Raw genomic sequence first — 12120 nt, forward strand, 5'->3', positions numbered from 1 at the left:
AGGGATTATATCTCTACATAATAAAGTCCATATATGAAAAACCTACAGCCAACACCATACTCAATAGGCAAAAACTAAAAGTATTTCCCTTAAGAACAAAAACAAGACAGAGATGCCCACTTTTGCCACTCTTATTTAGCATAGTACTGAAAGTCAGCCACAGCAATTAGACATGACGAAAAAATAGGAGAGATCCAAATTGGAAAGAAGGAAGTGAAACTGTCATCATTTGCAGATGACATGATATTGTACACAGAAAACCCTAAAGACTCCATCAAAAATCTACTAGATTTAATAAATGATTTTGACAAAGCAGCAGGATACAAAATTAACATCCAGACATCAAAGGCATTCTTATATACCAACAATGAACTTTGAAAGAGAAACAAACAACAAAAAAAGAAGAATCCTGTCTACAATTGTGGCAAAAAAAAGTAAGATAACTAGGAATAAATTTAACCAAAGAAGTCAAGAACCTACTCCCAGAAACCTACAGGACATTGAAAAAAGAAATAGAGAAAGATATTAAAAAAGTGGAACCACATACCTTGTTCATGGATTGGAAGAATCAACATCATTAAAATGTCCATATTACCCAAAGAAATGTATAGATTCAATGCAATACCCATTAAAATACCAACAACACATTTTACAGAACTAGAACAAAAACTTCAGAAGTGTATATGAAACCAAAAAAGACCCCAAACAGCCACAGCAATCTTGAAAAAGAAGGACAAAGTAGGAGGGATCACAATACCAGATATCAGGTTTTACTACAAAGCCATTGTAATCAAAACAACCTGGAACTGGCACAAGAACAAGCATATAGATCAATGGAACAGAACAGAGAACCCAGAAATTGACTCATCACATTATGCTCAATTAATATTTGACAAAGGTGGCAAGAGCATACAATGGAGTAAAGACAGACTCTTTAATAAATCTTTGGGAAAATTGGACAGCTACATACAAAAAAATGAAATTAGATCACCAACTTACACCATACGCAAGAATAAACTCAAAATAGATAAAAGACTTAAATATGACTTATGAATCCATAAAAATCCTAGAAGAAAATGTAGGCAACAAAATTTCAGATATTGTACACAGCAGAATTTTCACTGATACAATACCTAACACAAGAGAAACAAAGGGAGACTTCCGGTCAAGATGGCGGCGTAGGTAAAATGCGGTATCGCATCCTCCCACAACCACATCAAAGTTACAACTAAACTACAGAACAACCATCATTCAAAACAGCCTGAAATCAAGCTGAATGGAAGTTGTACAACTACGGAACTAAGAAAAAAAAAGCAGCTACATCCAGACTGGTAGGACAAGCGGCGGCGCGAGGGGGGGCGGCGGTGCGGCGGCGAGACGGGCTGGTCCCATACCCAAGCGTGGTGGATAAAAATCAGGAGGCTCCCAAGGCTGGGAAGGTCCTTCCTGAGCACTGAGGGGTCCCCGTCCCACACCAGGTGCCCCGTTCAGGGTTCCAGTGCCAGGAAGAGAAGTCCCCATAACTTCTGGCTGGAAAAAACAGCGGAAACTGAGGCTCAGGGAAGCTGAGGCGGCTGGAGCCCCAGGCAGCTCCTCTTAAAGGGCCCGCGCACGGACTTATCGGACTCTCTCCCTCTAAGCTCGGAGGGGAGGCAGCTCAGGGGCACCAGAGACATACAGGGAAGAACTGAGCTGTTTGGCACTGGAGCGAGCGCTGGAGAGGGGGCTTCCTCGGGGACAAACGTGCTGTAAGAGGCCTTTGTTCCTTTGGTGAGCCCTTCCCCGGGGGCGGCAGACAGAAGCCATATCTGGGACTCCAGCAACCTGGCTCACACTGGTAGTCCCGCCCTGCTGACTCCCTGAGGCCCCGCCCAGCCCCACCCAACTTTCAAGTCCACCCAAGCTGTTGCCACTTGCTTAACCATAGGATTGGCCGGTCTTGGATCCTGCTTCAGGTTTTTCCTAAATTCTTTCAAACGAGCAGCACCGGGTCTCAGCGAGCCCCATACCTCTCATTAAGTAATACACAGAAACAAACACAGGGAGGCAGCCAAAATGAGGATACAAAGAAACAGGTCCCAAATGAAAGAACAGAACAAAACCCCAATAAAAGAACTAAGCGAAGTGGAGATAAGCAACCTAACAGATACTGAGTTCAAAATACTGCTTATAAGGATGCTCAATGAACTTAGTGAGAACCTCAGTGAACTTAGGGAGGGTCTCAAGAGCATAAAAAAGGACCAGTTAGAAATCATGGATACACAGTTAGAATTAAAGGAGGCATTAACTGAAATAAAGAATAATTTACACAGCTTCAATAATAGAGTATGGAAATCCAAGGAGCAAACCATCGATTTGGAATATAAGGGAGCAGAAAATCCCCAATCAGAACAGCAAAAAGAAAAAAGAATCCAAAAAAATGAGGATAGTGTAAGGAGCCTCTGGGACAACTTCAAGCGTGCCAACATTCGCATCTTGGGGGTGCCCAAAGGAAAAGAGAGAGAACAAGAAATCGAAAACCTGTTTGAAACAATAATGGCAGAAAACTTTCCTAACTTGGTGAAGGAAACAGACATACAAGTCCAGGAAGCACATAGGGTCCCAAACAAGATGAACCCCAAGAGGCACACACCAAGACACATCATCATCAAAATGCAAAACGTTCAAGACAAAGAGAGAATATTAAAAGCAGCAATAGAAAGGCAGCTAGTTACCTACAAGGGAGTACCCATTAGGCTGTCAGCTGATTTCTCAAAAGAAACTTTGCAGGCTAGAAGGGAGTGGCAAGAAATATTCAGAGTGATGAAAACCAAGAACCTACAACCAAAATTACTCTATCCTGCAAAGCTGTCATTTAGAATTGATGGACATATAAAAACTTTCCCAGACAAGAAAAAGTTAAAGGAGTTCATCACTACCAAACCGTTATTATATGAAATGATGAAGGGTCTTTTTGAAGAAAAAGATAAAATGTATGAACAAACAAAATGGCAATGAATACATATCTATCAACAATGGAATCTACAAACAAAATGAACAGGAAGAACAGAAACATTCTCATAGATACAGAGAACATTTTGTTGGTTGCTAGTTGGGAAGGGGGTTGGGGGAATGGGTGAAAAAGGCGAAGGGATTAAGAAGCACAAATTCATTGCTAGACTGACAAACCTCAAAGGGAAAGGGGTTGGGGGGGTGGGAAGAAATAAACCAAAGAACTTATATGCATAACCAATGGACACAGACAATAGTGTGGGAAAAGGTGGGAGGGGGCGGGAGGAGGGAGGAGGGGGTCAATGGGGGAAAAATGTGGAACATCTGTAATACATTTTACATCCAACAATAAAGATTTGGGGGGAAAAAAAAGAGAAACAAAGGAAAAAACTAATACATGGGACTATATCAAACTAAAAAGCTTCTGCACAGCAAAGGAAACCAGCATCAAAATTGAAAGGGAACCTAACATATGGGAGAGCATCATTGCCAATGATACATCAGTAAGGAGTTAATTTCCAACATATATAGAGTATTCATACAACTCAACAAAAGGAAGACAAAGAATCCAATTAAAGAATGGACAGAGGACCTAAATAGACACCTCTCCAAACAGGACATACAAATGGCCAAGAGACATATGAAAAAAATGCTCAATGTCATTAATTATCAGAAAGATACAAGTTAAAATGACCATGAGATATCACCTCACACCTGCCAGAATGGCTACCATCAACAAATCATCAAACAACAAGTGCTGGTGAGGGTGTGGAGAAAAGGGGACTCTAATACACTGCTGGTGGGAATGCAGACTGGTGCAGCTACTATGGAAATCTATATGGTGTTTCCTCAAAAAATTAAAAATTGAACTTCCATTTCACCCAGTGATCCCACTTCTAGGAATATATCCTAAGAAACCTGAAACACCAATCAGAAAGAATATATGTACCCCTATGTTTATAGCAGCACTATTTACAATCACTAAGATCTGGAAACAGCCCAAGTATCCATCAATAGAAGAGTGGATAAAAAAGCTGTGGTACATATACACAATGGAGTACTATGCAGCTGTAAGAAAGAAAGATCTCTTATTCTTTGAGATGGCATGGAAGGACCTGGAGAGTATTATGCTAAGTGAAATAAGCCAATCAGAGAAAGACAAATACCACATGATCTCACCCATTTGTGGAATGTAATGAACAAAATAAGCTGATGAACAAAATAGATCCAGAGACATAGAAAGGAGTATGATTCAGACTGACAAACTTCAGAGAAGGGGGCGAGGGGAGGGTGACATAAACCAAAGAACTTATATACTTGTAAGCATAACCAATGGACATAGACAACAATGCTTGATGTGGGGGTAGGGAGGAAGGTATCTGGGGGGGGGGGGGAGTAGAAGCATCTGTAACAAAAATAATTAATTAGTTTTTTAAAAGATAAATGGTTACTGATGGATCACAAAACAAGACTCTTACTTATGCTGTCTATAAGACACTTCATATCAAAAGAGGCACACAGACTGAAAAGTGAAGGGATGGAATATTTAATGGAAATGAAAACAAAACCAAACAAACAAACAAAAAAAAAAAGATAAGCCCTGGCTGGTTTGGCTCAGTGGTTGGAGTGTCGGCCTGCGGACCAGAGAGTCTCGGGTTTGGTTCCCACTAGGGGCAAGAATCAGAAAAAAAAAACAGATGAGGTAATAATACTCATACCAGACAAAACAGACTTTAAAACAAAGGCTATAACAAAAGAGACAAAAAAGGACCCAACAACTTCACTTTTGGGTATTTGTCTGAAGAAACCCAAAACACTAAATCAAAAAGACATGTGGTGTTGTTTGCAATAATCAAGGTATGGAAGCAACCTAATTCTCCACCAATAGATGAATGGATAAAGAAGTGGTGCATATATACAATGGGATGTGATTCAGCCATAAAAATAAAAGAATGTGCCCTGGCCAGTTTGGCTCAGCGGTTGAACGTCGACCTGCAGACCAGAGAGTCCCGGTTCGGTTCCTGCTAGGGGCACGTACCACCAAATAAATAAATAAATAAAATAAAAGAATGAAATCTTGCCATCTGCAATACCATGGATGGATCTAGAGGATATTATGCTAAATGAAATAACTGAGGCAGAGAAAGAGAAATGCCAGATAATTTAATTTATATGTAGAATCTAAAAAATAAAAATAAACAAGCAGAACAGAAGCAGACTCATAGATACAGAGACCGTTGTGAGATAGAAGAGGAGTTGGGTGAAAAGGTGACGGGATTTCAAAGTACAAATTAGTAGTTTCAGAATAGTCATGGGGATGTAAAGTACAGCATAGGAAATATAGTCAATAACATTGTAATAACCATGTGTGGTGTCAAATGGGTACTAGATTTATGGAGTGATCACTTCATACGTTATACAAATACTAGTCATGGAGCTGTACACCTGAAACTAATATAACATTGTACATCAACTGTAATTGAAAAAGAAAAATAAATGTTACTCAAAAATAAAAATGGAACAAACTACTGATACCACAAAGACATGGATTGACCTCAGAAACAACATGCAGAGCAAGAAGTAAAGGAACATAAGAGTATATACTGTATGATGCAATTTATATGAAACTCTAGAAAAGACAAATCTAATTTATAGTGGCAAAAATCAGATCCTTGGACACTTGCGTGGGTAAGCAGCAGTTTTCAACCTTCCTAATGCCGTGACCCTTTAATACAGTTCCTCATATTGTGGTGACCTCTAACCATAAAATTATTTTTGTTGCTACTTCATAACTGCAATTTTGCTACTGTAATGTCTTTGGCAACCCCTGTGAAAGGGTCGTTCCATCCCCAAAGAGGTCGCGACCCACAGGTTGAGAACCACTGGAGAGGGATTGGCTGGGAAAGGACTGAAGAAAGTTTGGGGGATGTTGGAAATGTTCTATATCTTGAGTACAGAGGTAGTTACATGGGTGCACATGTGCCTTTGTAAAAACTTCTCAAAATCTGCAATTAAAATGGTTGTATTTTATGTCATTAAAATTTACCTCAATATAGTTTATTTTAAAATATGTATTTTATTTCCCCATTGAAAAATAGTGGGGCCCGGCCGGTGTGGCTCAGTGGTTGAGCATCAACCCATGCACGATGAGGTCTCCAGTTCAATTCCCAGTCAGGGCACATGCCCAGGTTGTGGGCCAAATTCCCAGTGGGGGGTGTGCAGGAGGCGGCCAATGGATGTTCTTTCTCATCGATGTTTCTATCTCTCCCTCTCCCTTCCTCTATCTCTAAAAATCAATAACAAAACAAAAAAAAATGTTTTTAATAATTGGTTAAAAAAAAAAGAAAAGAGCCCTAGTCAGTTTGGCTCCGCGGTTAGAGCGTCGGCCTGAGGTCCAGAGAGACCTGGGTTCGGTTCCCACTACGGGCACGCACCTCAGTTGTAGTTTGTCCCAGCTCTGGTTAGGTCATGCAGGAGGCAGCCACTCAATGTATCTCTTTCACATCAGTTTCTCTCTCTCTGTCTCTTCCTCTCTTCTTCCTCCTACTCTATCTGAACAAAAAGTGGAAAAATGTCCTCAGGTGAGGATAAAAAAGAAAAGAAAAGTAGTGGAGACATTTGTAATACTTCCAACAATAAAGATAAACTTTCAAAAATAAAATGGGGAAAATTCTTTAATACAATTAACTGTTCATCAACTTTCATTTGTAAACCTGACACATATTTATTGGACAAATACTGATTTCAGATTTCAAATACATCTCTAATAGGCTTGGCTTATCATTACTTCTAGCTCTTGCATATCCATTATCAAAAAGCAATACTTTTGAAACGTTGATGATTTTGTTGAAGAAAGGACAACCATTTTCATTGAAAAGCATTTTAATTTTTTAGATTTATAAATTCCCATTAGAATGATCAAACCAATGAATTTTTTTCATTGTGTCAACCAGTGATTATTGGCGCCAATTCACATGCTAACAGGAATCCCCGATTCGAGAGGTGGTGAAGAATATAACTTTATTTAGTGCAAACAGTTCAGTGGTAATACAGCATGGCTGTGAAAAGAACACGAAAATAAATAAATAAAACTTTATACATATCCACCTTGATGTTGTCAAAATCAAAATACTATGAAAAGTACAAAATATATTTAGAAATAATGAGAGAATTGCTTTCAAGAGAAACAAAATTTAATGCAATGTAAATACAGGTTAAACAGATTGAAAATATATTTGAGAGCAAGACTGAAACCACTATGATGTATAAAACACAGGTGTGATATACAGCTTCCCAGAGTCGATAACACACAGAAAAATACAAATCAGGAAAGTAGATTCTCTTTCAACTATAGATACTGTTCTTGAAAATAAATCTATGCCCTGAATTGTGTTCTTTTATTGGTGAAATCAGAAACTTTCTTTAAACTTTTCCATGTTCTTTTCCCTTACATGTTCCACCATGATCTTTTTATTTAAGTAATAGTTAATGAGTCTTTCTCCTCACCCGAAGACATTTTTTTTTCCATTTTTTGTTCAGATAGAGCGGGAGGGAGAGAGAGGAAGAGAGAGAGAGAGAGAAACATCAATGTGAAGGGACATATCAAGTGGCTGCCACCCACACGACCAACCAGGGCCAGGGACAAACTGCAACCGAGGTATGTGCCCTTAGCGGGAACCGAACCGCTGGGTCTCTCTGTACCGCAGGCCGACGCTCTAACCGCTGAGCCAAACCGGCCAGGGCAACAAGTCTTTCTCTTTAATGCAAAAGTCTGTCCTGCTGCATGCCCTTTCACCTAATGATTTTGTTTCTTTGCTTTTGCTCTCTCAAAGATTTGGCCATAATTATATCCACAATCCCAAGACCATCATGTACACAATTTCATGAAAAAAAAACTCTTCTCTGTCTGAGATGCTTGATGGCATTTTTTATTTCCTCATTCCTCAAACTATAAATGAGCGGATTCAGCAAAGGGGTGACCACTGTGTAAAAGACAGATACCACTTTGTCAAGAGAGAAGCTGGTGTCTGGCCGGGTATAGATGAAGATACATGGTCCAAAGAATAAGACAACCACTGTGAAGTGAGCTGAGCAGGTAGACAGGGCTTTCCAGCGCCCTTCAGCTGACTGTCTCCTAAGAGAAACCAAGATAACTGTGTAGGAGGTGACCAAAGCCAGGAAACAGGTGAGAGAGATGGTTCCACTATTAGACACCATCAGCACTCCTGTGAGATATGTATCTGTACAGGCCAGCTTGATGACAGGAGGCACATCACAAAAGTAGCTATCAATGATGTTGGGGCCACAGTAAGGCAGACGGATGGTCAAGAAGGTCTGCACCAGAGAGTGAACAGTACCCCCCAACCAGAGAGCAAAGACAAGCTGTATGCAGACCCTCATATTCATCACATTGGTGTAGTGTAATGGAGTGCGGATGGCTATGTAACGATCATAGGCCATAATGGTCAGCAGAAAGATCTCAGCACAGGCAAACAGATGTAGGAAGAAGAGTTGTGCAATGCAGTTGTCAAAGGAAATGGTTTTTCTCTCTAAAAGCAAACCCTCCAGCATCTTGGGCACTGTGACAGATGAGTGGCAGATGTCAATAAATGACAGATTGCTCAGGAAGAAATACATGGGGATATGAAGATGTTCAGTAAAGACTATGGTAACCATGATGAGAATGTTTCCCCAAAGAGTTAGCACATATATGTTTGAGAATGCCATGAAAAATAATATCTTCAGTTCCCAGTTATCAGTGAGTCCCAAGAAGACAAATTCAGTCACTCTTGTTTGGTTTAGTGCATCCATCCACTGCGTCTTCCAAAGGATCTTTGCTGGGAAGTGGGGGAATAAAAGCTAATTTAGTTTTCATATTATAGGAATGGAACGAATTGAAGTTATTCTGCATTCCTATCTGAATTGGTTATTTGCTTTTAGAGCATATATAATTAAGACCAATTTAATAATAATTGTTATAGTACAACCACCGGGTAGCAGGATCCATTTGTATCCACCATTCTACTTAACCACAACCACACCATAACATAGGCATGACTGATCCTATCTTACAGATGAGATAAGTGAACTTTACAAGAATACGTTGCCCAAAATCCCTAGCCACTAGTTAGCTAGCTCTTTTCATTTCCGTCTAAGCCAAAGATACTGTCAAATTAATATTCCAAAATTCAACTCCCAGATAAAATAATTTACTATTTCAAAGCCTGCAACAATCTGCTGCACATTAATTTTCCCCCTCTCGCATTCCATCTTTCCCCTCCGCATTCTTTCTCCAGCCAAGAAGTTACTATGCTTCAGCCATGCTACCTCCACCTACTTTCTAAACTCTTTATCTCCATTTATTCTATTTCCTCTGTTCAGAAAACATACTATATAAAAAAAATCTACTCTTTTCACCTCATCACTGACTATACTCATCTTTCAAATGTGTTTCGAAGACCAGTACCTTTACAGAAACTTTTTCACACGATCAAATCCTATCTCTTCCCTTTCATACTTTTTATATGGAACTTAAAGAAAATACTTGTTTTTGCTCCCCATTAAATTGAAATTTTCTTTTCTTTTTTTCTTTATTGATTTAAGAGAGAGGAAGGGAGAGGGAGGGAAAGATAGAAACATCATGAGAGAGAACATCAATTGGCCGCCTCCTGCATGCCCCTCACCGGGGATCAGGCCCACAACCTGAGCATGTGCCCTGACTGGGACTCAAATCAGTAACCTCTTGGTGCATGGGCCAATGCTCAACCAGTGAGCCACACTGCCAGGCTAAATTGAAATTAAATTGAAATTTTCTCTCCCTCTCCTTTCCACTCTCTTTAAAGTCAACTTTTATTTTATTATTATTTTCTTTTATTCCTCACCCGAGGATATTTTTCTACTTATTATCAGGTAGAATGGGAGTGACGGGGAGAGAGAGACAGAGAGAAACATCGATGTGATAGAGCCACATCAACTGGTTGCCTCCCGTATGACCCCACCAGGGCCAGGGACGAACCACAACCGAGGTACGTGCCCTTGACCAGAATCGAACCGGAGACTCATTGGTCCAAGGGCCGACGCTCTAACCACTGAGCCAAACCGGCCAGGCTAAAGTGAACTTTTTAAAAAATAAAATAAAAGATAAAAGGTGGTAAGTCATAATCTTATTCATTTTGAGGAATCTTGAAGATTGTATGTTGTGGTGTGTGTGTATAGGTGCCCTTGCAGAAAGCAACACAATGAAAAAATACACTGGGTCCTGAGATGGAAGAAAGGTTAATTAAAAATAATTCTCATAAGTTAAAAGCCATCTATTAAACTTCTTTTTTTTTTTTTTTACCCTCACCCGAGGACATTTTCCCATTTTTTGCACAGATAGAGTGGGAGGGTAAGAGAGAGAGAGAGAAACATCAACGTGAAAGGGACACATCGAGTGGCTGCCACCCGCACGACCAACCAGGGCCGGGGACAAACTGCAACTGAGGTACATGCCCTTAGCGGGAACCGAACCCGGGTCTCTCCGGACCGCAGGCCAATGCTCTAACCGCTGAGCCAAACCGGCCAGGGCCATCTATTAAACTTCTAAACACCACCCACTTATACAACATTATCAGTGACTGAGATGGGGTCTTGGTCAACGTCATGTACATATGTGCATACACGTGCACACTCACAAGATGGCAAGCAAAGCAGGTAAAGAGGTGGTAAAACTTACCAAGCTTCTCCAGTTATACAAGAGTAATTTAGATGGTTGTTATAATATTCTTTAACCCATTTCTTTCATAACTCCTTCTGAGATGAAACAGAGAAGAAAAATATTTTTAATATTTTATTTTTATTTTATTTTTTATACAAAATAAAAAACACACTGATTTGGACAACAATAACTGGTTTTCTATTTAAATAGTTCCACACTTTTAATGTTGGTCCCTCAATTTTTTAAATTCTTTTGTTCTCTGTAAATTTTGTATTTGTCCTTTTCAATACCTTGATCTTCCTCTGTCCAGGTAAGGTAGAACTAAGCCTACTTGCCATTTCCACTTTAATGAGTAATTGCCATTGCACTATCAAATTATATTTAAATTGGTTCCAAAAAACATTTATTATAGAAGAAAAGTAATTATTTCAAAATATAAATGGCATACTTCAGGAGATATGACCTGACATTAACTTTAAGCTTAAAATTTTGTATCAAGAAAATATAGGCCCTAGCCTGCGGACCAGAGAGTCCCAGGTTTGGTTCCCGCTAGGGGCACATACCAAAAAAAAGAAAATATAGGAGTGTTTTGATTGTGGTGATCATGTCACAATGTATACATATATCATGTATACATACATCTTAAATATATGCAAATTTTTATTTGTCAATTATACCTCAATGAAGCTGGGGGGAAAGAAAATACAAAAGTTTTTAAGCTGTTATATCAAATCAAAACAAGTTAGGAAAATTTTGGGGTCAAGGTGGCATGGTAAGTAAACGCAGTATCGCGTCCTCCCACAACCACATCAAAGTTACAACTAAACTACAGAACAACCATCATTCAAAACTGCCTGAAATCGAGCTGAATGGAAGTCCTACAACTACGGAATTAAAGCAGCAGCCACATTCAGACTGGTAGGAGGGGTGGAGGAGCGACAGGCTGGTCCCACACCCACGTGTGGCGGATAAAAATCAGGAGGACATCTCGGCTGGGAAGGTCCCCCCTGAGGACTGAGGGGTCCCCGTCCCACACCAGGTGCTCTGCTCAGGGTTCCAGTGCCAGGAAGAGAAGTCCCCATAAATTCTGGCTGGAAAAACCAGTGGGAACTGAGGTTCAGGGAGGCTAACACGGCTGGAGCCCCAGGCAGCTCCTTAAAGGGCCCGCGCAAGGACTTATTGGACTCTCTCCCTCTAAGCTCGGAGGGAAGGCAGCTGGAGGGGCACCAGAGACATACAGGGAAGAACTGAGCTGTTTGGCACTGGAGCAAGGGCTGGAGAGGGGGCTCTCTCCGGGACAAACGTGCTATCAGAGGCCTTTGTTCCTTGGGTGAGCCCTTCCCTGGGGTGGCAAACATTCACCATATCTGAGACTCCAGCCACTTGGCTCACACTGGTAGCCCCGCCCTGCTGACTCCCTGAGGACCCGCCCC

At 40.4% G+C, this 12120-nt stretch overlaps 1 protein-coding gene across 1 annotated transcript; it reads right to left on the bottom strand.

Annotated features, from left to right (window-relative positions):
* Positions 1-7872: 7872 nt before the first annotated feature.
* On the bottom strand, positions 7873-8802 carry LOC118618948 (olfactory receptor 1509). The gene has a single exon (XM_036245532.1). It carries the CDS (start codon positions 8800-8802, stop codon positions 7873-7875), a length of 930 nt encoding a protein of 309 aa, XP_036101425.1.
* Between the last annotated feature and the right edge of the window lie 3318 nt (positions 8803-12120).

This window comes from Molossus molossus, unplaced genomic scaffold (genome assembly GCF_014108415.1).
Source record: "Molossus molossus isolate mMolMol1 unplaced genomic scaffold, mMolMol1.p scaffold_m16_p_1, whole genome shotgun sequence".
NCBI classification, from domain to species: domain Eukaryota; kingdom Metazoa; phylum Chordata; class Mammalia; order Chiroptera; family Molossidae; genus Molossus; species Molossus molossus.